Source organism: Brugia malayi, assembly GCF_000002995.4.
Source record: "Brugia malayi strain FR3 genome assembly, contig: Bm_v4_Chr3_scaffold_001, whole genome shotgun sequence".
Classification (NCBI taxonomy): Eukaryota; Metazoa; Nematoda; class Chromadorea; order Rhabditida; family Onchocercidae; genus Brugia; species Brugia malayi.
The window spans coordinates 1,554,980-1,582,752 of NW_025062477.1; the positions used below are offsets into that span (position 1 = coordinate 1,554,980).

The window sequence follows — 27,773 nt, forward strand, 5'->3', positions numbered from 1 at the left end:
TTTCTAGAAAAATGTAAGAGGCAGTTGCAAAAGTTGCTAAATAAAAGAAGAAATATAGAAAATACATCGAACTAATTTATAGATCATGTAAGTTACATTCTTTTACCCTGCTAGAAGGGAAGAATTACAGAATAATTGGGAGAGATTATCCTTGTAATAAAGGTAACCACATAAAGGGAAATATCAAATGTTAGCTTTTGAATGCAGACCGATAATCACCAACCCAGGCAACTTACGAAGTGAAAAAGAAAAAACCATATGCCTGTGAGGCATTGCAAAAAATAGCTCAGAACCAATTTTCTTGTTAAATTAAATGAACTTCGAATGATGCGATATCCATTGTTATATTCATTACTTTTTCCAGAAAATTTCAAAAAACGCAGGAAATTGTGTACTTCAATATAGGCATAAAAACCACTACATGCAATGTATTTCATTGAAAAAACTAATATCACAGAACTTTTTATTGCAGTAACGATAAACCATAAAACAGAGTTGTAGTTCAATAAATAATGAGGGAAATAGGCCCACATACAAAAAAATGGCTTACTCATAAAAGAAACAACTCATTCATAGAGAGAGTAGGAAAGGAACATAAATGAAAAAAGCTAAAGTAAATGACCGCTTTAGTAACGAGCTATAAAAAAATAACAAAAAAAAAGCGAGAATTCCCAAGAAAAAAAGGGAATATTATTCATGGATTCTTGTTATTCAGAATCCGAAGCAGAAAGACAGGAAATTAGTATCCGGATGGCTGCAACGGAAAGCGCATATGATGCAAAGGCTGTGTACCACGTGCAAATGGATTTGGAGCACCTGGAGTGGCCGCACCAAATGGCATCGTTGGTGGTAGACCAGTGACAGGATGTACACTGGCTGCAGCTGGTGAATTACGCTCAAAACTACCAAGAGGTGCGATTGACGATGGTGGAGGAGCTATCGATTGAGGTGGCATACCTGAAAAGTAAAATGTTAACTGGAGAACAATGACTGCTGAATTAATCAAGTAAAAGCGAACAAAAAAAGAAGACATACCCCCAGACCTAATGGGACCTGATGCTAAGATCTCATATTATGATTTTATTATTAACTTCAGATTTGGTATTATCTCTCACGAATTGTTTTAGCTTAAAATTACTCCACACGAGCATTTATTCTGTTACATCTCAGCATTACTTGCTTTCCACAATCCGGCACTATTTTCTGCAAAGGAATTCTAAAAAGGAATTAGATTCCACTACTAGAAGTATGCAAACAATAAAAATACTCGATTGTAAACCTGGTTTTGCTACTGCTGGACTGAAATTCTGAAGAGTTGCTGGGTTTGCTGAATAAGGCATCTGAGGCGGAGTTTGCGACTGCATCACAGCACTGGTCATCTGCGTACCGAAAGAAGTTGGTGGCGCATCGAATCCGGAAGTCGGTGGTAAGCCAGAACCTGGCATCGACGATGTTGGTGGTGGCAGTGTACCAGGCATATGCGCTGACGATACCTGTAGTGGTATCGATGGTACCTGTGACGGTACCTGTTGAGGTGGGTGCGGTAATGCATTAGCAATGCTTGTCATATTGCCAAACGGTTGTTGCTGATGATATTGTTGTTGTTGTTGTTGCTGCTGCTGCTGTTGCTGTTGCTGTTGCGGTTGCGAAACTGAGACACCATATGATGGCATGTGCTGGCCTAAAGTTGGCATACCAAAGCGATATTCCGACTGTGGAGCAGAAACTGGCGCATTTGGTTGTTGCTGACCGAAAGCATTCATCATCGGTTGCTGTGTTTGAATTGGCAACGGCGGTACTCCAGTTTGCAATAGACCTGCTGGTGCTGATGGCGCCAAATGAGATGAAACGGCTTGAGGTAACGAATTCGGAGCCGAAACAGGAGGAATACGATCAACCGTTTCTGAAAAAACAATTTACTTGGTTTACTAACGTATCAGTCTCCATATTGCAAAAGTTTATATTTTTTCCTATAAGCATAAAAATATAATATAATCCGAACATCTCTTCGCATTTTAAAAGTAATAGAATCTGCTAAAAGCTTTACAGAAATTATGGTAATTCCAACTAATTTAAAAACAAAGAAAAAAGGAAAACGAAATTACCATGTTGTGCAGGAGGAAATGACGAAGTTATGAGATGGGTACTCGATGATATATCAATTTCAGTATTTGGTTCACTATGTGAACCTTCTCTTGATGATGTTGAGTGTCCGACTGACTGTGAATTTTGAATATCTGGGATAGTTGGCGGCAATGATATACCATCCATCAGCTTTTTATGAACAGCATCTTTGCTTGGTGAATCAATTTTAGCCGAAAGAGGTGCACCATAAGTAGATGTTAAATTATTTACCTGGAATTTATCCAGAAAATTTTGCCGAACAATAGAAACAACTTCAAGATTTCTAAAGCAGTAAAACGATGTCAAAAAATAATTTTAAGGACCTGTTAGAACTTTAAACATTGTGTAGTTTCAATATAGGAAATAAACAAAAAAACAACGTTGTTGTGGTTAAGTTCCATTAAAAGTTTAATGTGTCAAATTTCAGAATAACCAACACCACATATGGAAAATCAGACTTTAGTAACTGCAATAAAAGCAGCAAAACTACCTGTTCATGGACAGATGGCTGTATTGTTGCAACCGATTCGCTATTTTTCATCAAACTATCAGTGGTGCATTCTCTGATAACTTCACACTTATTCATTTTGGTAATCTTAATTGCCTTCAATGTTTCCAGAACGGAAACAGCTGTATCACGTACCATTTCTAATTCATCCTCTAATCTAAAATTAAGCAAATTAATATCGCCTTTTCTTCCAATTCTCATAACTAAAGAATTACTAATCCTTCTAATCCGATGAAAATATGTTTGACAGACAATTATCTAATAAATAAACCCGTATCCTAGCATTCAAATATGTCCCATTTCTGACCCATCTTTTATAACCAATTGAGAGAGCTTTTTCTGAAAAAAAAAAAAAAAAAAAAAAACTAAGTGACAAACGACTGCTTTCCCTGAACTAATTTTTAAGTACAAACATCACACTTCCTCCTTCTCTCCCTTTCCCAGCTTATTTGATACTTTTATCCTATAATTTATCTATTTTTATAAGTAACATACTATTCATGCTACTTATAAAAATAAATTCTTAAAAAACTTGATTAATTATTCAAATAAGTCTTATGCTGTGTTTTAAGACAGCTACTTACTTCATTATTTGAGTAGAATCAGTTTCATCACTTAAAACGATTATCGAAAGTTTCGTTTCCGTTTGAAGTGCTAGTAACAAATCGGTATCATCTGCCAAAGTTATATAATCACCATCTGTAATATCAGTGTAAATCAAGATAAACAATCGATGCGAAATACTACGATTAAATTCTCCAATGTAGCTCAAACATTAACTCAGTTATTTAAAAGTTAGCAGACAAATTTAAGCTTGAACAGCTAAAGTCCTGCAGCTTAAAAAATGATTGTGAAGAAAGCTTCGATCATTTTCGTAAACTGCTGCAAGCACTCGTATAATTTCAAAATATTTATGTCAAAATTTATTCAACCTTCATCCTTATATTTCAACGATATGTTAGTTGAACTTTGAAGCTTGAATATTCGTTGCATCATTAAAACAAGATCGTTGTAAGACATGTCATCACTATGATGGATAGTCATTTTACGCACGTCGCTCCCGTATCGTGCTTTCAATGTCGTTGTAACTACTTTACCATTTGATACCATTTTCTGCAAATATACTGCTTGAGTTTTACAAATTCCAAAAGTCCTATCTGATGCAACGGTAACACAAAAACATGATGAGAGAATTTTTACTTTATCGTATAGGAGATAGAAGAATGGCGGTACGGGGAATAAACCCAATTCTTTTATTTTGAATGGAGCTTATACTTTGAATAATTTTCACGCAAATTGATCATTAAAAAGTAAAAACGAATCTCTTCATCCATCATTGAAGAGTTTATGGTGATGTGGAGATCATAAATTAAATAGTAAATAATTAGAAAAAAAAAAAAAAAAAAGCAACAGAATGTCTTTGAGAAAAAAAGCAGTTAATCAGCAAACACATCGAGCAACCTATAAAAGAGTTAAAAAAGAAAACGGACTCAAGGTATTACTAAGAAAATAATAACAACTATAATAATACTTTTCCCTGAAAAAAAAAAAAAAAAAAAAAGAAAATAAGATAATTACAGCAATCAATAAGATAACATGAAACACTGCGTAAAAAAAAAAATAAAAAAAAAACCACACAACTGACCATAAAAATGACAAATTGATTTTATTTTTATTTATTTACAAAAATAAAAAAAAGAAAAAAGTATATAGAATACCGATTGACCTTTGACCTAAATTATATTTAACTAAAACTCTCGACTGACTCATTAAACCATACAGCGACAGTCTCGCCCTTTCACTTCCACGTCAACTGTCCAATAAATTAGTCCATCACAAACAGTCTACGCTATGAAAATGATAATCTCTCATTGAAATATTTAGTAAGACTAAAATATTTTTGAAACTACATTTTAGATCATATAGTAAATTTAATATAATCAAAATTTTGTCTTATATTAATTCTTTAAAATATCAAAAAAAAAAAAAAAAAATAATATAGACTTTTGATCATACACAGCAAAAAGCAGCTTTTTTATAAAAAAAAAAAAATCATTTTGTTAAATTCACCAAATTTTTACACCACCATTTCTATTTTATAATTAATTGACTTTTTTTTTTGTTTTTAATTAGTAATATTTAAATTATCGTCAACTTGAATGAATTTTTTGAATCAGATTTAAGATATTATTTCAGTTTTAAGCTACTTGGCTTCTTGAGCTAAATCTTGTTTAACTAACTTTTAACTAAAAATATATTTAAAAAAAAAAAAAACTTACTAGGTAAAAAAAAAAAAAAAGGTGGAAGAAATCTTGTGATGCTGATTTTGATTCTATAATAATTTAAATAGTTGAGAAATTAAAACTATCAACTAAACATAATTAATTATCATTTTAACAGATATTAATTAACAAACGGATAAACATTCTCTTTAATTTTTTATATAATTCAAACACTATTAATTTTTCATTCGAACAATTAATGCAAAGTTTGTTTTATCTTATCATAAATTTTAATTAATTTATCTTATATCATTAACATTGAGGAGAAATAACATACTAATATATCATTTAATTCTAAATGTTAATTTTAAACTAATTTCAGATTAATATTTTAAATTGCACAAAGTATAAGTTTTTTTTTTTTTTTTTTATTTCTTATTTTTTATTTCAAAATTTTAATTTTTAACCATATTAAAAAATCGAATAATATTTGAAAGTTTAATGGTTAAAAGGAAAATGTTATTAATTCAAATTTAGATTGTACATTTTTTGAGGAAGAAAAAATCCAATTTAATCGATGAAATTGTTTACATCCAAGATAGTAACTCTATGAGAAATGTAAATTTGTAATTTATAAAGATGAAATTATTTTTGTTATAATTATACAAATAAAGTTTTAATTGTATATGAAAAATAATTTAATACAGTTAATATTAAATTTATTAATATTAATTTAAATAAATTGCGATTTTCTTATAGAAGAAAGAAGAGTAATCGTTAAAAAGTAATTTTAAGTAAATATCAAATTCTCATAGAATTACTGTCTTGAAAGTAAACAATTTCATAGCAATTAAATAAATCAATAATTTTTCTCATCTTGCAAATAACTTTTAAATAATTTATCTCATATTATCAATATTTCGAATAAATGACATATGATGACATATAATCTTATTGATTTCCAATTTTTACTTCCTATTTAATTTAAGAATTTAAAAATAAAAAAAAACATATCAACGTAGCCAATTTATATTACAAAAAAAAAAATTAGTACACTTATTGAATATTTGTTGAAAATTTTTTTTTCAAAAAAAACATTTAAAATACTTTGTACTCTTTAAAATATATTCACACTTAATATTATTGGTTAAATTTAAAATTTAACTAATAAATTAACAATTTAGATTTGATATTAATTCCAAATTCAAATCTCTTTTACAAATAATAATTTTTCATTTCTTTCAAATATTTTATTTATTATTTGTAGCAAAATTTCGATAAATTTTATATTAAAAAAAAAATAAAAAGGAATGAGAAAAGATTAAAAAAGGATAAAAGATTAAAATGATGTTAATTAGAGAATGATAATAATTAGAAATAAATGTGAAAGCCATGGCAACCAATTAATATAAAATGTTAAGTTAAAGTGTATATAGCATAATGTGCAAATCATTATTTCATTTTTCTTTTTTTCAAAATTTTCATCATTAAATGTTTTATTTTTTTGAATAAATAATCAATCTATCATTCATTCCTTTTTTTCTTTCTTTTAAAATTTAAAATTTTCATATTTTTAGAAAATTTTTAAATCTTTACAAAAATTAATTCTCATTTTATAATTTTATCAAATTAATAAATGTTGAAATTAAAGTATGATTGTTTTTATTAATAATTATTTATGTTTCATTCATTTATTTTCGTAATTTTGCTAGTGAAGTAAATGATTTCAAAATGATTTGAAAAGAATTTTTAATTTAATTCTTTAAGTCATATTTGAATTGTTTGTTAAAAATAATTTAGTTTAATTTAGTATATAATTTAGTTTCGTTTTTTTTTTTTTTTAAATATATAATTTAATGATTTAGTTTTCTATTTTACTTAGTAATTTAGTTTTCTACTTCCTTTATTTATTGATGTTTTTTTTTTTTTTTCTACTTAGTTGAATTAATGGATTGAATTGTATGATAATTATATACAAAATAAAATAACTCAAATAATTATTAACTCTTACTTATCGTTTATATTTGATGTTAGTTTATTTTAACAATTCATTAAGCTGACCAATGTTTAAATTAATTTTTCTTTGAAAATCTTTCAAGTTATAGCTTGCTAATACATATTTGATTTCAGAGCAAAGTTAAAAATTAAATTTTATAATTAAAAAATTTGCAATTGTATTAATCATAAACTATCTAAACTTTTGCCTAAAATCATCCGTTTATTAGAATTTAGTCAAATTTTTTAATTGATAAACTTTGTTTTTTTTTTTCCCAATTAGTTTACTTTGCAACAATTTCAAATTTTTTACTTTTAAAGATAAAAAAAAAAAAAGTAAATTACTTTTAAAGTTATAAAAAAAGAAAAAAACAAAATATTATGTAAATTGCATCAATTAATGTTTTAATTTATTTAACTTATCTTAATTCATAATTAATGATTAAATAAGTTGACATCTTCTTAATTTCCAACAAATATCTTTTCTTCTCTTTTTTTTTTTTTTTTTTTTTGTCTTAAATTTTTATGAATTTTAGATTATTAATAATTTTTAGAAAGTTCAATTAATAATTGAAGTGAAAAAAAATTTTTTTTTTTTTTAACATGAAGCGTTATATGATAATTTTTGTTATCAGGTGTGAAGAATGATGGAAGAGAATGATAATTTGATAATAAATAAAAAAGATACGTCCAATTTGATTGACAAATTATCAGTGATAACTGAAGAAAGTGTAGTGGAAAAAATTGAAAAAACTAAAGATGAAATGGGCAATCAAAAATTTTATCAAAGTGATATGCAAATGAATGAATTAACTGTAAAAGATATCAGTGAAGATGATGATGAACAATTAAAATTATCAGATAATATGAAAGAAAAACTTCATACATTAACTGGTAATATACGATGTCGTACTTCACAGGTAATAGAACTAAATTATCATTTAAAAATCTCTTATTTTTTTTTTCCTGATAAATTAAGCTAATTTTTGTGATCAATGTAATTAACTTTTGATATGATCATGAGCATTTATTCAAATCAAAAAATTAAATTCCAAATTTTTATCAGTAATTTATTTCTGTAATTAAATTTTTCATCAAAAAAAAAAAAAAACTAATTTTTGAAATTGACAAATACAAAGTACCAATATTGATTGATGTTAAAATTATCAATTATCATAATAAGTATTAAATTAGTGTTTGATTTTTTATTTTAAACTGTAAATAAATTATATTTAAATGAATAGATGATTGATGAAATAATGCAAGAATCGGATGATGACGAGAAATGCTCAGAAAATATTGAAATTGCAACTAGAAAAGAACATCGTCCAAGTTTAATGTCACTGGTTGGACTTCAAGTTAGTACTTAAAATAATTAATTTTAAACCTAATTAATTATTTTAGCTAAAAAAAAAAAAAAAGAAAAGAAAAAAACAACTAATTTTCTTCATTGTTTACAAATATAAATGAATGACTGTTTAAAAAATAAAAATGAAAATATAAATATTTTCATTTTTTAAATTTTTAAAATTTAAAAAAAAAAATTTTTTTTTTTTTTTTTTTTTAGCGAGGAATATCACCTGCAAGTGATAAATGTACAAATAAATCCAAAAGTTATTTACGACGAATCTTTCTATCATCCATCAATCCATTTCGTTTGTTTATTATTTATTAATAATAAACAAATTTAATTATTTGCTTTCATTATTTCAAGAAATTCAATCATTGCTTTGTTGTGAATTGAACAGAAAAAAAAAATGCGTAAAATTTAAAAAATTTTTACAATAATTCTTTCATCTTTAGCTACTTTTTTTCATATAAATGATTAATTCTAAAATTATACTAATTAGAACTAATAAATGAAATTATAATTATATACGTACATGCTAATTATTTGTAATTTAAATTGTCAAATTTTTTGAATTTAAATTATCAAATTTGACAAATTTTGTTTACTTTTTAAAGCTTCTCCATATCATAACCTATTTTCAAACTTTTATTCACTTTATAATTTTCAGATCGAGAATATTTAATTTGGTTGACAATAGTGGTGACAGCATTTCTCTACAATGCCTTCGGTATTCCATTACGAAGTTCTTATCCATATCAAACAAAATCAAATTTAATTTATTGGCTTATCACTGATTACATTGCTGATAGCATATATTTAATTGATATGCTATTCATTAAGCCAAGGCTTCGTTTTATGAGTGGTGGACTTCCGGTTGTAAGTAATAAATTTTATAAATATTGAACAATAAATTTAAATTTAAAATATGCATCAAAGAGAGTGAGAGAGAGAGAGAGAGAGAGGTAAATATTGATGTATAACTCATATTTACTATTTTTGATTACATTTATTTAATTAATATAAATAAAATATATCCATATAAATATTTTATAAAATAAAATATACAAATATGTAAATTAAAATTTTTGTATTTACAAAATTTAAATTTATTTAGTCTAAAATTTTATTTACTTATACCATAAAATATTTGTTTTTTTTTTTTTTCTTTTTTTGTTTAACATATTATTCTATGGTACATAACTTCAGCTTTTATTTTTTTATAACTTTATTTATTTGTCATATTTTTTATACTAAGTTATTTATAAATTAATTTTTGTATTTATTTCAATTAATGAATTTATTTGAAAAATTTTCTTACTCAGAAAGATATAAAAGAAACAATAAAACATTATGTGCACAGTAATGATTTCAAATTTGACTTACTTTCATTAACACCACTTGATATTATGTATATTTGGACTGGACCAATTGCTGCATGGCGTGCTATACGTATGTTTAAGGTAAAATTTTAATATAATTTCAAAATTTTTAAAATTAAAAAATTTTTTAAATGATTGTTTATTATCATTTTAGTAAGTAAATAAATAAGATTAAAAAATTTTTTAAATGATTGTTTATTATCATTTTAGTAAGTAAATAAATAAGATTAAAAAATTTTTTAAATGATTGTTTATTATCACTTATTAAGTAAGTAAATAAGAGTAAAAAATTTTTTAAATGATTGTTTATTATCATTAGTAATTAATAAATAAAAAATTTTTTAAATGATTGTTTATTATCATTTTAGTAAGTAAATAAATAAGATTAAAAAATTTTTTAAATGATTGTTTATTATCACTTATTAAGTAAGTAAATAAGAGTAAAAAATTTTTTAAATGATTGTTTATTATCACTTATTAAGTAAATAAGAGTAAAAAATTTTTTAAATGATTGTTTATTATCATTTTAGTAAGTAAATAAATAAGATTAAAAAATTTTTTAAATGATTGTTTATTATCACTTAGTAAACAAATAAATATTTCATTTATTAGATTATATTGTTTTTTTTTTTTCGTTTTTGTTGTGATATTTTTTTAATTTTAGCTTCCATCATTTTGGCAATTATTCAGTTTGTTGGATAATTCAGTTTCAAATCCATACATAATTAGGTATTAAAGTTTGATTCAATTTTAAAATAATTTAATTTATTGCATTATGTTAAAATCCAAAATATTATTTTAAATTATAAATATTCAATGTGAATTAAACATACAAATTATTAAAATTATGTAAAATTTTCTGTTTTTTTTTTTTTTTGGGAATTTTTTTGGGAATATCAGAGTTTATTTTTAATTAGTTTGCAGAATAACAAAAACACTTGCATATATGATTTATTTAATTCATTGTAATAGTTGTGTGTATTATGTGTTGAGTGCTTGGCAAGCTTTTGGGCAAATTGCTTATAGAATGAATAATAAATGGTACCTCAATAAATGGGTTTATAATAATCAAGGTAAGTAAAATATTAAAGTAAAATAAGGTAGAATACTAATAAAATATGTTAATAATAATATTTTATTATTTAAAAAGTTTTTTAAATAATGCAAATTAATTATAATAAAATTTAAACATATAAAAGATAAAATTAATTTAAAGATTATAATTAAATTATTGTTTTCTTGATAATTATAGGTAAACAAACACATAAAAGATAAATTAATTCAAAGATTATAATTAAATTATTAATTTTTTGATAATTACAGGTTAATAATAATTTTATAATAATAATATAAATATTTATTTCAGGAAATGCTTATATTCGATGTTTTTATTTTACAACAGCCGTAGCAACATCAACCGGTAATAATCCGGCACCAACAAATGTTGTTGAATATATTTATATGACATTCTCCTGGATGATGGGTGTTTTTGTTTTTGCTTTATTACTTGGACAAATAAGTTGCATTTAATTTATACATTTAATTTTAAAAATTTATAAATTTTTTTTTTTTTTTAATTTTAATAATTTTGAAAGAATTTATTATTCAAATATTATTTGCATCAAACAATAAAATCATTCCAGCATTTTTTTGTTAATTAGGCAGTATTCAAATTTATTTTACTAGCTAATAATAGATTGATCGAAATATTTTATTAGTTGAAGCAAATTTTTATTTAAATTTATTATTCAACTTTTAAATTTCACAATAAAATTTGTAGTATGGAAAATATATTTGAAGTTGAATTAATTCTTTAGATTCGAGATATTGTTTCAAATGCAAATCGTAATCGTGAACAATATCGTAAAACTGTAGATCAAGTATTAAGCGAATGTAAACGACTTGGTCTATCCAAGGATACAATCGATCGTGTTCGAGATTGGTTTGTTTATACTTGGCAAAAGCAAAAAACTTTAGGTTTGTTATAAAGTTAAATTTATTTAAAATTATAATTAAAGTTAAATTCGTTTTAGTTTGTTTACTTAAATTTATTCAAAATTATAAACAGAATTAGATTTGTTTTAGTTTGTTTACTTAAATTTATTCAAAATTATAAATGAAATTAAATTCGTTTTGGTTTATTTACTTAAATTTATTCAAAATTATAAATAAATTTAGACTCATTTTAGGTTGTTTACTTAAATTTATTCAAGATTATAAATAGAATTAGATTTGTTTTAGTTTGTTCCAAAGTAAAATTTATTCAAAATTATAAATAAAATTAAATTTATTATTCAAAATTATAAATAGAATTAGATTTGTTTTAGTTTGTTCCAAAGTAAAATTTATTCAAAATTATAAATAAAATTAAATTTATTATTCAAAATTATAAATAGAATTAGATTTGTTTTAGTTTGTTCCAAAGTAAAATTTATTCAAAATTATAAATAAAGTTAGAATTTTTTTTTTTTTTTTTTTTTTAAATTATCTAATCTTTGCATCATTTTTTTATAACAATTGAAATTAATATTAATTCGATTAAATAAATCTAAATTTATTCTCATAAAAATATTTACATGAAAATTTCAATGCTCTATTATTACTGCTATATAAGTAATTTTCAGACGAAAAAATATTGATTGAAAAGCTACCATTGAAATTACAAACAGATTTAGCACTTTCAGTTCATTATAATACTCTCAGTAAAGTTCAACTTTTTCAGGTTTTTATTTTTTTTTTTTTGTTGAATTTTTTTTTGAATTTGTAAAATTTTGTCATACAACAATCAAATTATAATTTTATAAAACAAATAAAAAATTGATTTTCAAAAAAAAAAAAAAACTATTTTTAAGTATTATTATTGTATTTTTTTTTACATCCACATATTTTTATCATTTTTTTAAACAGTTATGATAATTTTTTTTTTTTAAATAAAATTTTGAACATTTTGAAAGGATTGTGATCGAGCATTACTTCGAGAATTAGTGCTTAAACTTCGACCAGTAATTTTTCTTCCTGGTGATATGATTTGTAAAAAAGTAATTTCAACTTTTTGTTTTTTTTTTTTTTTTTTTTTTTTTTCGTTGATATCATTTTAATATGATAATATAAAACGAAAATTCAACAAAAAATTAATAAAAATTTATTTAATAACAGATAACTGTTATTTAAAGTTACATGAAAATATAAATTAAACAATTGACTAATTTTTTATTTTATTTATTATCATAAAAATTTCTTTAAATTTATTTTATTTTATTTATTAGCAATGAAATATTAATGATTAATCTAGTGATAAAATTTTAAAATAAATTATTAATTCATTTTTTTTTTTTTTTTTTTTGCTATAATTTCATTTCTTTCCTACTATATCTTTTTCTTTTTTTAAAAAAATTAATTCATTTTTTATAATATATATTTAATAACTCTTTTTTTTTTAATATAATAACTAAATAAATTATTTTATTAAATTTTAAGGGTGATGTTGGGAAAGAAATGTATATTGTCAATGATGGAATCCTTCAGGTTGTTGATGATGAAGAAAATAACAAAGTTTTTGCTGAACTTACTGAAGGATCAGTTTTTGGTGAAATTAGGTTATTCAAATTAATATCAAATTTTTTTTTTAACTCTTTTAAAATAATATAAATTTATTGTTATTTAGCACAATTCTTTTGTCAAATTATAAATTTTTGTTTTTTTTTTTTTTAAATTTATTTTAATTTTTACTTTCTTTTTTTAATTCTTATGTGAAATTTAAAAAAAAAAAAAAAATGTAAAATTTTTTCATACTTAATTCTTTAGTTTATTAGCAATCGGTGGTAATAATCGTCGAACAGCAAATATTCGTTCAAAAGGTTATTCAACATTATTTGTTCTCTCAAAAGAAGATTTAAATGATGTTATCAAAGATTATCCGGATGCGCAACAATTGTTAAGAAAAAAAGCTAGGTAATCAATCTTCTCTTTCTTTCCCTCTCTCTCTCTCTCTCCCCTCTCCCTCTCCCTCTCCCTTTCTCTTTCCCTCTTTTGTTTGAAATATTTCAATTTATGATTTATATTTGATATATTTCATTTAACAAAAAAAAAAAATTGTTAATTTTATTATCAAATAATTTTTATTCATTAATAAATTTTATTTTATTTTATTATTTTTTTTTTTTTTTTTTGCAGAGAAATGTTGAAAAAAGATGAAAAAGTGAAGAAAGAGAAATTTTCAATGCAAAATAATTATAAGAACATATCAACGAATATTAATACAACAAAATTTGTAAATACAGTAATGGAAGTAATTTCATTAAATTCACCAAATGTCAAACAATCGATGTTACCTGGTAAACATTTGAAATGTATTTTAAAAAAAAAATTGAAATATATTTTTTTTTAAAGAAAAAAACAAACAAAAAAAAAAAAAAATTTTATTAAAATACATTTAAATTATTTTCCTTCTCAAAATTTTGTTTATTTGCTAATAATTAAATCAAACATATATGTTTATTTTACCAGTTTATATTGCAGAAGATGATAAAACATCGAAAATACGACAGAATAATGCAGTAGAAATTGATGAATTTGATAATATGTAATGGAATAATAAATGATTTCAAATGAGTAAAATTTCGATTTTGAATTGTTAAAATGTACTGCAATTAATTTTTATTAATTTTAATAATATAAACTATTTAATTAATACATTTTATTTATTCACTTGCTAGAATACAAGCAGAAATATACAAATTCTTTTAAAAAATTTTGGTAAAAATTATATTAATAATCCATGAGTTATTATAAAAAATAAAGTTTTTATCACAGTTAAAACGAAACATTTACAAAATGCTAATTTTTAGAATGAATTTAAAGTTATATTACATATACATACATACATTCAAATATATCAATGATAAAATGATAAAGGTGATAAAAGTGATTGGAAGAAATGAACAATGTTATTAATTAGAAGTGAAAAAAAAAAAAAAAAATCATACTTTTGATAAATAGTATTTTATTTAAGTGGAACTTTTACTGGAAGCTGAGAAATTTTTACTTCTTTTTTTTTTTTTTTTACTTTATATTTAAACCAGTTCTGATCAATGTGATCAGAACTTTGATCTCATTTGATTTAAAGTCAATATTTTAATTGGTAGAATGATTTCTATCTACATCTATACATTACGTAACATTTGAAGGAAAGCATTTAAAAAAAAAAAATTTTTTTTTTAAAAATTGGAAAATGATAAATTATAGGATTTACGTAGACAAATGCATCTGTAAAAATTTTTTTTTTTTTGCTTTTCAATTTTAAAATTCAAAAATTTTTAATCTATTTACTAATACTAAGAAATTAAATAGATGAATATTCTATTTGTAATCCAGATATTTTAATTTGAATTCCATATTATTTCAAAGTATTAAATAAATTGTTCATTTTAATTACTTATTTTTATTGACATGTTGATAAAAATTTTTAAATTTTACTATTTAAAGTTTCATTAAAATTAATTCGTACTATCTCTAGTAAAATGTTGTTTAAGTTGCATAAGTTTTGCTAAAGCACGGAAATTTTGAGCATCGTTCAATTGCGCAACCACTTCATCATTTGGTGGTAAGAAACCAGGTGGTGCAGCACCGACTGATAAACTTTGTGGTAAACCTGAGCCCGGTTGTGCAGCACTAACTGATAAATTTGAATCTGGTTGCGCAGCGTTGACTGGTAAACTTTGTGGTAATCCCGGTTGCGCAGCGTTGACTGGTAAATTCTGTGGCAACCTCGGTTGCGCAGCGTTGACTGGTAAACTTTGTGGTAATCCCGGCTGCGCAGCGTTGACTGGTAAACTTTGTGGTAATCCCGGTTGCGCAGCACTGACTGATAAACTTTGTGGTAATCCCGGCTGCGCAGCGTTGACTGGTAAACTTTGTGGTAATCCCGGTTGCGCAGCACTGACTGATAAACTTTGTGGTAAACCTGAGCTCGGTTGCGCAGCACTGACTAATAAATTTTGTGGTAACCTCGGTTGCGCAGCGTTGACTGGTAAACTTTGTGGTAATCCCGGTTGCGCAGCGTTGACTGGTAAACTTTGTGGTAATCCCGGTTGCGCAGCGTTGACTGGTAAACTTTGTGGTAAACCTGGGCCCGGTTGTGCAGCACTAACTGATAAATTTGAATCTGGTTGCGCAGCGTTGACTGGTAAACTTTGTGGTAATCCCGGTTGCGCAGCGTTGACTGGTAAACTTTGTGGTAATCCCGGCTGCGCAGCGTTGACTGGTAAACTTTGTGGTAATCCCGGTTGCGCAGCACTGACTGATAAACTTTGTGGTAAACCTGAGCTCGGTTGCGCAGCACTGACTAATAAATTTTGTGGTAACCTCGGTTGCGCAGCGTTGACTGGTAAACTTTGTGGTAATCCCGGTTGCGCAGCGTTGACTGGTAAACTTTGTGGTAATCCCGGTTGCGCAGCGTTGACTGGTAAACTTTGTGGTAATCCCGGCTGCGCAGCGTTGACTGGTAAACTTTGTGGTAATCCCGGTTGCGCAGCACTGACTGATAAACTTTGTGGTAAACCTGAGCTCGGTTGCGCAGCACTGACTAATAAATTTTGTGGTAACCTCGGTTGCGCAGCGTTGACTGGTAAACTTTGTGGTAATCCCGGTTGCGCAGCGTTGACTGGTAAACTTTGTGGTAATCCCGGCTGCGCAGCGTTGACTGGTAAACTTTGTGGTAATCCCGGCTGCGCAGCGTTGACTGGTAAACTTTGTGGTAATCCCGGCTGCGCAGCGTTGACTGGTAAACTTTGTGGTAATCCCGGTTGCGCAGCACTGACTGATAAACTTTGTGGTAAACCTGAGCTCGGTTGCGCAGCACTGACTAATAAATTTTGTGGTAACCTCGGTTGCGCAGCGTTGACTGGTAAACTTTGTGGTAATCCCGGTTGCGCAGCGTTGACTGGTAAACTTTGTGGTAAACCTGGGCCCGGTTGTGCAGCACTAACTGATAAACTTGAATTCGGTTGCGCAACGTTGACTGGTAAACTTTGTGGTGATCTCGATTGCGCAGCGTTGACTGGTAAACTTTGTGGTAATCCCGGTTGCGCAGCGTCGACTGGTAAATTGTGTGGTAAAGCTGAGCTCGGTTGTGCAGCACTGACTGGTAAACTTTGTGGTAATCCCGGTTGCGCAGCGTCGACTGGTAAATTTTGTGGCAACCCCGGTTGCGCAGCATTGACTGGTAAATTATGTGGTAAAGCTGAGCTCGGTTGTGCAGCACTGACTGGTAAACTTTGTGGTAATCCCGGTTGTGCAGCACTGACTGGTAAACTTTGTGGTAATCCCGGTTGTGCAGCACTGACTGGTAAACTTAAACTTGAGCCTGGTTGCGCGGCGCTGAGTGATAAAGTCTGTGGTAAACCTGAGTTCGGTTGCGCAATGGGAAGTGACGAGTGCATAGTAAATGGCGGTGAAGTATGAGCCTCTATTGGAGGAGACATCAATTCTGTCACTGAAAAGAAAAAGGAAAGTAAAAACACAACAAAAGAAACTGTTTAAAAATATTAAATGAAGCATAGAATATGGCGCAAATTTACTTTAGCGACTATTTCCGCAATTACTATGAAATTTTAATTGATTGAAATTTCATTTGTTTCAAAAAAGCATTTCTTGAATTGTCTGACTACTTTTAAATTTAAATTCAATGTAATTTGCATTTATTATTCAATTCAACTGATTTAATCTTCATTAATCATGAATTATTTTAATTTTCACTACGATAAAAAACTAAAAGTTAGAAAAAAAAAAAGAAAAAAATTTCCGTGTAAACTTAGAATAAAGTTAATTTAGAGAGAAGAACAAAACTGCAGTTTAATTTTTATAGTGAAACTCAAGTGCTGTTAGAAATTATTTCAAACTATCGCAGTCATTTTTTATTTTTATTTTTTTATTTTTTTTTTTTTTTTTTTGATATAAAACTTTAATTAACAATGTATAATTCATTCTTTTGGATAAAAAATTTCCCATCAAAATTAATTTATATATCTTTTTAAAGTAATAAGCAGTAAAGAAGATTTTTTTTTTTTTTTTTTTTGATGGATTTGTTATAAAAGCTTTGAGGAATAAATTGATATTATAATAGTAAATATACTGATTAGTTTAATGTTTAAAATTTTGATAAGAAAAATGATAACGAATAGTTGATGAAATGATTAATTTTAATTTTGAAAAAGAAATTTACCTGCGGAATTTTGCTTCACATTTTGAAATGTTACATGATGTGATTGTTGTTCAAATGGTAATACTTTAGTAGCACTACTTTTATCATCAAAAATAGCAATTGTTGTTAAAGTTGCAGTCTGTTGATGAAATTCATTATGATTAATTAATTTTAGTTGTTTACTTTCTAAGTCAAAATTTTTTTCAAATTGTATAAGTGGTGGTTCAGGTGCTTTAGTGGTTGTTAGATGGAGCAAACGATTTGTTGTATTCATTTCTAGAACGAATGGAAGAAGTTGATTTGAAGAATTAAACAATCTGAAATAAACAAAAAAAAAAAAGAAAAAATAATAATTTTTTCTATTTTTTAAAAGAAAAAAAAAGAGAGAGAGGGAGGGAGAGAGAAAGAGAGAGAGAGAGAGAAAAAATAATGTAAAATTAATGATTGAAAAAAATTCACTTAAAAAAGTATTATGCATTATTCTCGAAATGAATGCGCTTAAACATTATTAAAATTCTAGTTTTATGTCATATTGACAAAAAAAAAAAAATGAATGATTACGATTTAAAAACTTACATTTTTAAGCATAAATTTGATTTAAAAAAAATGAAGAACAAATGAAGAAATTATTTATTTTCATTCCAATTAATTTAATAAAACTTTTATTCTAAATATAATTTTATTAAATAGAATGAAAATATGTTGCAAAAAAAAAAAATGTTACAACAATAAAGCTAATTGATTTCTGAAATTTTCAATAAAATTTGTGATAAATTTGAAATGCAAATTAAATAAATAAAATAATTAATTTGAAATTAGTAAAAAAATTTCTAATCACTTTTACGGTGTAAGTGGAAGAGTATAAAACTGATTTGAAAAATGATCAAAATGTTGTAAATACCTGAAAGTTACCTATGTCTAAAATTAGACCATTGTAATGGAAGCTGTATTTGTTCCTGATCCAGAATTTTCTTCATTTTTCCTGAGAAAGTTTGACCGTGTAACTTTCGAAGACGAACAAATTGTGGCTGTTTTGATTTATTTCTCAATGTGATCAGTTGAAATTGATCATTGAGTGTGGTTGGAGTAGAAATTAATAATGGTTGAGCATTTTTACGTATGTTTCCTCTTCTTTCATTCGTATTCACGTTTTCCACGCTCGTACGTGTCGTATTCCTATCAATTTTAAATGGAAATTTCTCGAAATTATTGCTTAAAAATTGTCAACAATAATATGACATCAAAAGCAATAAAAAAAAATGTTTGAATATACTAAAATTTGAAATATCGTAGATAAATTTTACGAAAATTTAAGTACCTCTGAAATACTTTGCTATTAAAGTTAGCTGTAGCAAAATTTTCTCGAAATTTTTTATTGATTGAAACTGGTTGCTTTGTTACCTGAAATTACATTTTGATAGCTTTCAATTAGCATTAAATTAATTATTTAAAAATTATTAATTTTATTAAGGTTAAATATTTCATTCAATGAATTAAAGTACCTGACCTGATGATTTAATCCAATAATGCGTTGAAAATTACGCAATTGCATTTTTTGTTGTTGAAGCAGTTGACCTGGTTGTTGAGATTGAATGGTACTAAAGAATGAATTTTAATTTTTTTTTTTAAGACCTGGTTGTTGAGATTGAATGGTACTTTCAATCTTTTTTAAAATTAAAATTGACTTTCTTTCAGATATTCAAGTGCTATTTTCCTGTTTTGTATTTGTGAATTGAAATGAAATGCATTTTCAAAAAGTAACAATTAATTTTTTTTTTTTTTGAATTCAATAAAAAATATTAGAATTCAATAAATTGTAACAAAAAAAAAAAATTTTTTTTTTTGCAAATTTTTTTTTAGAATATTCATGCAAACAATAAATTAAAATTTTGCAACTATGAATTATCAAAGATAATGAATGAGTAATTAGTGGAACAAAAATTTAATATGAAAAATGTTAATAGCATTTTTTTTGAAAAATTACAATAATTTTAAAAAGAGTTTTTTTAAAAAAAAAAAAAAATGATTTTTTGATAATTTTTTCATTTTGATGAAAAATTTTCCAAATTTAAATTATCGATAGTTCACTGATAATGATAATGATTGCTTGATCAATGATAGCGACAAAATAATCAAAAGCAAATATGCAAAGAAAATAATTAATTGAGATTGAGCAAAAAAATATATTTAAATAATTAATGAATTACTTAATTAATGATAGATTATTTACCTTTTTCTGTTAATTGGACTTCGTGGATTTAAGGATATAATTGATGGTATGCGAATAGTCTAAAAACAATTTTCATTTTATAATTAATAGCTTCTGATGATATTAATTAATTAATTAGTTTTTTTTTTTTTTTTTTTAGCAAAAATTACAAAGTTTAAAAATGATACTTCTAAATTCAGCTTAATTCATTGATTGTACTCTAAGATATTAAACTTTACTTCTTACTTCTTAAAGTTAAATTTTACTTAAATACGTAACATCTAATATAGTTATCATGAAAGATTTTCAGATATTAAAAAAAGAAAAAACTTTGTTTTTTTTTTAAATGATCTAATAAAATGCTATTTTCAGATTTTAATCCAATATTTCATTGATACTAACTATTTGCAAATTTTAATAATACCTAAAATTCCACTGAAATATTTTGAAACGGTTATACAACTGAAAAGTTCAATTATTTCAACCGGAAGTAAAATTAAAAAGTAACAAAGAAATTTTTTATAAAAATTTTTCATTTCAAACAGAATTAATAATCTTTGTACTAAAATAAAATAATATTAATTTATTGCCAATTGATATGTTTTGTCTATAATTTTTATAAAAATTTTTTCATCTTAATTAATTAGTTTTTTTTTTTTTTTTTTTTTTTCATTTTTCACTTTTTTGTTTTGTTTTTGTTTTTGGGTTTTTTTTTTCTTTTTTTTTTTAATGCAATTATTTGGAATGAAATTGTAGGTAACTGAATAAATTTCATTTAAATAAATGAATTGCGGAATGATTACGGAACCGGCATTAACTGTCGTTGCTCTGCGGTTTTACGCACAAATAATATTGCCAACAATGCTGTTGACAATATCATTAGTTTTTCAATTGCCATTTTCATCGAAATTGTAGCAATTAAAAGTAACGATAATTTGATTTTAAAAACTTTCACAAATTCATTGTTTCGTACTCTGGAAATTAACACTGATAAGAATGATAATATATATATGAAAACATAATTGTGTTAATGATTATCATTAAAGAAAAAAAAAAGAAAGGCAATGAATAATGATAATTCTCTCTTTTAATAATTGAACCTATGAAGAGAAGATTTTAATAATTCTCGACTTTTGAAATAATTCTCGATGCTTGACATTTAATGTAATATAATAGTGAAAAATATTATGGATAATTTTTAAAATTTAAACGATAGGTTCAATTATTAAAAAATTTAAACCATTTAAAAATTTTTTTTAAAAAAAAAAAAAAAAAACATTTTAAATTTTTACATCTCTTTTTCTGGCAAAAGATTGAAATTCTTGAGAATTTCATATTAAGAAAGTAAATGGTCAAACATAAAGTAAGCATTGAAATTATCATATTTTAGTATAATTTATGTAATTATTACATTCATTTTTAATTCATATAATTATTATATTTTTATTAAACTCATTTTGAAAAGTGTAATCTAATATATCCTAAATATACTTAAATAAATTTCTTTTTTTTCTTTAAAAAAAAATTTCGATATATGTTAAATTAATGCAAAATAATTTATGTTGAACTGATAAAATCAAATCAAACTGATAAATAAAAGAAAATTGATAAAATTAAAAAAAAAAGTAGCAGTTTATTTTGCTGAGAAAAATAAAAAAAAAAAGAAATAAATTTCACTTATCAATTATAATGAAAATAATATATTCCTCAAAAATTTAGCAAATTTTGATTAATTTAAAAAAATCATTTGTTTAAAAAATAAAAAAAAATTTTTTTTTTTTTTTGTTTACAATTATTTACAATTGTTTACAATTAGTATTTTAAAAGTAGAATGATACGAGAAAGATGATAAAATTTATAAAATTAAAATTGGTATTTAATGAGAGATGAAAATTAGTAAAAAAAAAAAAAACTTGTTCATTACTAACTAACATTTAGTTATTTAAACCATTTATATGATTTATAAATTAAATTGAAAGGACAGATGTTTTTTATCAAATGTACTGCAATATTTGAGGAGTAGCATTTGTTTGATTGCAAGCTAAAACATGCTTAAAAGTAATCGTTTAGCAAAAAAAAAAAAACAAAAAAAACAAAACAAAGAATAAAAAAAAAGGAAAGAAAGCAGTTATTTGCTTTTTATCAAGCTTTGTTGAAATTGTTGAAAAAATTTTCGTATTTAATTAAAAATGCCATCATTTATGTTAAAAACATTTCTGTGTGTGTGTGTGTGTGTCTGTGTGTTTGTGTATGTTTATTCATTAACTTTTAAAGTTTTTAACTCAATCATTTATAAAATACATTTCTTTTCTTTTTTTTTTTTTTTTTTGCACTATTTAAATTTTAAATTTGAAATTTTAAAATTAGAAAAAAAGTTTAGCATGATTTTTGAAATTTTATTTCTTTGAGATATTTGAAGAGTGTATTGTGAAGCTATTGAAATGATTATAATTAGAACAATAGTGATAGTGATAATAATAGTAATAATCACAGTAATGATAACTATTATGATGATAACGATTATTATGATGATCACTGAATAGGAAAAATTATATTAGTAATTAATGAAAGTATATAATCGAATTACGAAAAATTATACTATGAAAAAAATAAATTTACTGGTAGATGAAAACATAGGATGAATTGATTGACTGATAAGATTGAATTGATAAGATTTGATCGATTGATTGATAGATAATGGAGGGGAAGATAAGTTCAGATCAAGTATATGTGTAACATATCATAACTATCACCAAATTGCTTATCCTAAGATCAATATTATTCATCAGTGATTGTCATTGTCAATTATCGTTATCATTATCATTTAATTATTGATTGTTGACATATAGTATCTGTAAAAGAATTACTGAATATAAAGTATGGAATAAAGTATCCTTGCTAAAATTATCACTGATATTATCAATTGTTAAAAGATACTGTAATCATTTGCTTTCCTACCTTTTTTTTTTTTTTTTGTAAACCGGAAAATGAAATTATTATGGAATTACTGAAATGATAAATTTAAGTGAAATGGTTGACGGTGAAAAAAAAATGCACAAATACATATGAAAATAGAGAATTAAGCAAACAGAAAGGTTACGTCAAGCGAAAGTTACGTCAAACGGAAAACACTTTGTACGTGATCTCATCGTAAATGTGATAAAACAGTAACAATTAGCTACTTTGCTAAAGTAAAACAAAATTGTTCAGTTTTTCCGGTATTATACATCAGAATTAACTATCAATTAATCAGTTGTTTGAATAATAATAATAATAATAATAAAATGACAACGACAGAAGAATAAAAATAATTTATGAAATATACGATATCATTTAAATTTTATTTGATATTCCTTACAATTAGTTACATTCATTACTTTTTATAAAAAATTAATTTGCCAATAATATTTACCTTTTATTTCACATAATATTATGATAATCAAATGATAAGGAAATCATAATTACTAATTAATTAATTACTAATTAATGTATTATAAGTAATAGAAAGAGTTAAATGCATGAATTATTAGCATGAAAATTTAATGAATTATAACTAATTGCTATGACAAATAGTGCAAGAATGAATAAAATTTATTTATTAATTTGAATTTCTTTTTGGATATAAAAAAGTTAACAGAAATATTAATTACAAATTGCTGATTTGCTACTAATTTCTTTAACTATCAATCAATGTGTTATATGCTTGTTAACGATTTTACTACTATTCTTTGTTTACCATTTAAACTTAAATTAAAATGTGTAAATATGAAAATAATTATATTTGTCATGGTTTTTTTTTTTTTTTTTTTTTTTTTTGCAACATATTAAATTATTTGAAAGAATCTTTAAATTAAAATTTTTTTAAATTGTTAAAATTTTCAAATTTTTTTTTCGAAATATTTCACTTTTTTTTTTTCTACGAAATAGACATTATGGATAAATAGAAAATATCATTTCAATATGACTTTCTCAAGAAAAAAAAAAAAAACAAGTAGATGAAACTAAAATTTCAAACAAAACTCAACCTAACATTTTCAAATTTATTAATTAATTACACAACTTTACTAATCAACATTACTCCTATTCCATCATCAATAACAAGTGATAAAATGAATTTTGATTATTGAAAATTACCTGCTAAATTTACCTACCTGTAAAATATTATTATTCAATGCTAAGCATTCTCCCATGTTAGCTAGCTAGCTATAAGCTGTAAATATAAAACTGGGTTTTGCGAAATGCTTTAACAACTGGATCATTTCATTTAATTTATTACAACATTATAAAATGTTGCCAATGTTAATGTGATTTGAACATACGCATACGCATTTTTGTTCCGATAAGCAAAATGCAAAAAAAAATTTTAAGCATAATTTGAAACCGGATTTGAAAATGTGAAAATTTAGTCAACAATTTAATTGTTCATTGAAACGATAAACTTTTGAGGAAGTGAAAAAAAAATAAAATAAAATAAAACTGAGATGATAGTACTAGACTACTTACAATCAACATCTCATTTCATTTCTTTTAGGATTCATTAACTGTACAATGTTCTGTTGAGCTCAACTTATGAAAAAAAAAAAAAAAAAAGAGAAAAAACTGGTTTAAAAATGATAATTAATGGTTAGACAAAAATTAATTTTACAGTAATATTAATTTTTTAAAAAATTTTACTTTGAACAAATTTAGCAAGTTGAAAAGAAAGCGGAAAAAAGATGAAATGAAATCATTTATGCACAATGTTTTATGTTCCAAACACTATAAGTTTTAATTTCTCATTTTCTTTTTTCTTTTTTTTGAAAAAAACTTTACGACTTAATGGATCATTCTTTTTCACTTTCAATAGCAAATAAATTATTACTGAATGAAGAATACTTGAAATATCACAATTTTCATTTAATTATTTCCTGTCTGGTTTATCTGTAGTAATGATAAAGTCAATTAATTATGAATGAAATATTTATTAATTTAGGAAATTAACTATTCCTTTTTTGCATAATGCATTCAATATAAAGTTTGATAAATGAAAAAAAAAAAAAAAAACTTCAATTAAATGCAAAAAGAAAAGAGAAAAAAAAAATGGAATATAATATAAAGCATTGATTTTGTGCATTTTTTTTTTTTTTTTTTAAACAAATAAAAAAAATAACAACAAAAACAAAACAAATGAGAAAAGAAAGAATGAAAGAAACACATTTGATTGTAACTAATTCAAATTTTTTTTTTTTTTTTTTGACAATAAGAAGAGATTTAGAAAAAATATTATGTGACATTATTAGATGATAATATCCTTTGTTAAGTAATTTTATCTACCAAAATGATTCATGTTGATAATGATTCATATTTCAAATGTTATCAATTGAAGTAGCTATTTTTACATTTACTGAAAACTTTTCCTTTAACATTCAAAAGGCAATGACTAATATTTGAAATTTACCTGATGAATATCATAAAATAATAGCAAAGGTAAAATTTGCATATTGGAAGAGAGGAGTAATAAATTACAAAATACAATAATATAAATTACCAATGGTAATTGAAACATTGATATCTCCTTGAGATCAAAGTAATCTTCTGGTTATTTACTTTTGTTTTGTTGAGAAGTGCATTATATGGATTGATTGCATTTGAATTTGACTGCAAACTTATTTTCAAATTTATTGTTGAAATTTTTTCTTCTTTCTTTTTTCATCTGAAAATCGAATTAATTTGCATCAAACATCGGAAGAGATTTCAAATAAAATAAGCTGTATTGTTATGAATTTAATTTAAAGTTCATAAAAAAAAAAAACTAATGGTAATTGAATCAAAAGATTTCAGAGCATATTTTGACATTTTTTTCTCTTTTTTTTTTTTTTTTTCTTTTCAAATATATGCAATTTAAATGAGTTATTGTATGTTCAGTGAGTAACTATAATGAAATATGTGTTATTGTTATTTTATCAAAATTTTTTAAATGCAATAAATTGTAACAGTGCTATTATGAACTTAAGTTTTTCTCATTTCGTTTCGCGACAATGAACTGAATCAGTGGTGAAAAAGACGATGGAAACAATGGACAATTTTGCTTTTAATTCATTTCTATTGCTAATTTAAATATATTTATGTATATGTGGAATTCTATTCAATTTGCCAATAATAATAATATAATAATAATAATAATAATAATAATAATAATAAACACAAATAAACCAGCAAAGAGAACTTCATTATTGAAAAACTAAGATAAATGACACAATTCATTTTCTTTCAGCATGATAATTGATGTCCTTTGAAAGAAAAAAAAAAAAAAGTTAAAAAAAGAAATAAGTGATAACCTCTGGAAGGAAGCGGAACGGATATTAGAATGAAAGAAAAAAAAAAAAAAAAAGAAAAGAGAAGACAATTTACAAGTAAAAGGAGGAGCAAGGTTTTTAATAAAATCAACTAGGGCTTCAATTGTAAGGTAATTTTTTTTGTTTTTTTTTTTTTTGCTTTCACTGATTACCCTATTTACGAAATGTTTTCTTAAAGAAAGAGAAATTTTAACTTTTTAACTTTCTTATGCAATTTCTGAAATTTATTTCATAAAGGATAGCATTTTTGTTAAACAAATTAGCAAAATCAAAATAAAACTATATTTAAATTTGATAAAATTTTACGGAGAAGAGAAAAATCAAAAGTCAAGCCATATTCCAAGAAAAAACCTTACGTAGAAGATTTAAAGCTTCAATCTGCAACATATTGGAAATAATTTTTACAAATCTATGAAGTGACAGGATATCAAAGCAAAAATGAAAAAATTAATGAAAACAAAAAAAAAAAATGAAGGCAAGAAATATTCTGAGATAAGGCGTTGATCATTTACAATAACTAACATGATATTTGTTAATCAAATATGAAAGTTTTAGCAGAATTTCGAATAATAAATGTACAAAAAGTATAATTCTTACATAGAAATAAACTGGAATTAAGATTTCAAAATAATCTTTCAACAGTTTCAATAGTGAACTTATACAAATGATACAAAAAGTGTAACAATTTCAGAGGAATGAAGCAGTAAAGATTTTGTCCAAAACAAAAAAAAAAAAAAAAAAAAAATTAACAAATTTCGAAGTGTTAAAAATTTTTAAATTTCATATTGATGAGATTTTCTTTAAAATGTTTCACCAAGTTTTTTGTTTTCTAACAAAAATGGGAGGGTAATGATATATGTACAATGATAATAAAAAGTAAGATGAATAATATAAAAAATAAGGCACAAATTAATCTAAGCAGTATTTCAACAACAAAAAGCATTACATATAAACATTTAAGACAACTAAGTTGCATATAAACTGGGAATACAACATTTTGTCAAAAACAGCATATTTATTTTGGACCAAAAGAATACAATCACAGTCATTACGTAAACCATGAGCATATGTTAAAAAGACGGCAAATATATCATTTTTAAAGATCAGTAATATAGAGAAGTTATTTTGAATGCAGTAATTTGCTATTTCATTAAGCAAAATTATTCACAAAAAAAAAAAAAAAAAATCAAATGGGAATTTTTTAATTTTCTTGAAACCAGAAAATTAATGACTTCTAAAATAAAACAGTTGTATTTTGAGTAGATAAAATCTAGCCACACGCAGTGTGTTACACAGGATTACATGAATTCATGAATGGTAAGTTTTTACCAGTGAAACTGGTTTAAAAACAAGAATTTTAAAAATTTATCAACTTAATTTTTCGAATTAAACACAAAAATCTTTTTCAGCAATTGCACTTAGATTTGTGCTAAAGAGACTTTTAAGAAAA

At 24.4% G+C, this 27,773-nt stretch overlaps 3 protein-coding genes across 3 annotated transcripts; 1 reads left to right on the forward strand and 2 right to left on the reverse strand.

Annotated features, from left to right (window-relative positions):
* Window positions 1-739: 739 nt before the first annotated feature.
* Bm6960 (Positive cofactor 2 glutamine/Q-rich-associated protein, putative) lies at window positions 740-3,742 on the reverse strand (the record flags this gene model as incomplete). Its single annotated transcript, XM_043079682.1, has 6 exons — window positions 740-957; window positions 1,280-1,903; window positions 2,106-2,355; window positions 2,615-2,789; window positions 3,217-3,331; window positions 3,565-3,742. The coding sequence occupies 6 exons, from the start codon at window positions 3,740-3,742 to the stop codon at window positions 740-742; spliced, it is 1,560 nt and encodes a 519-aa protein (XP_042935616.1).
* A 3,751-nt stretch (window positions 3,743-7,493) lies between these two features.
* On the forward strand, window positions 7,494-14,165 carry Bma-tax-2 (Uncharacterized protein; the record flags this gene model as incomplete). Its single annotated transcript, XM_043079683.1, has 14 exons — window positions 7,494-7,769; window positions 8,094-8,207; window positions 8,417-8,504; window positions 8,868-9,076; window positions 9,523-9,660; window positions 10,244-10,308; window positions 10,504-10,652; window positions 10,946-11,070; window positions 11,397-11,556; window positions 12,204-12,301; window positions 13,057-13,175; window positions 13,384-13,530; window positions 13,753-13,913; window positions 14,098-14,165. 14 exons carry the CDS (start codon window positions 7,494-7,496, stop codon window positions 14,163-14,165), a joined length of 1,917 nt encoding a protein of 638 aa, XP_042935617.1.
* A 909-nt stretch (window positions 14,166-15,074) lies between these two features.
* Bm7023 (Uncharacterized protein) lies at window positions 15,075-20,892 on the reverse strand (the record flags this gene model as incomplete). The annotated part of the gene is made up of 8 exons (XM_043079684.1): window positions 15,075-15,541; window positions 15,704-17,071; window positions 17,801-18,096; window positions 18,692-18,955; window positions 19,098-19,180; window positions 19,287-19,377; window positions 20,010-20,068; window positions 20,797-20,892. The coding sequence occupies 8 exons, from the start codon at window positions 20,890-20,892 to the stop codon at window positions 15,075-15,077; spliced, it is 2,724 nt and encodes a 907-aa protein (XP_042935618.1).
* Window positions 20,893-27,773: the final 6,881 nt, after the last annotated feature.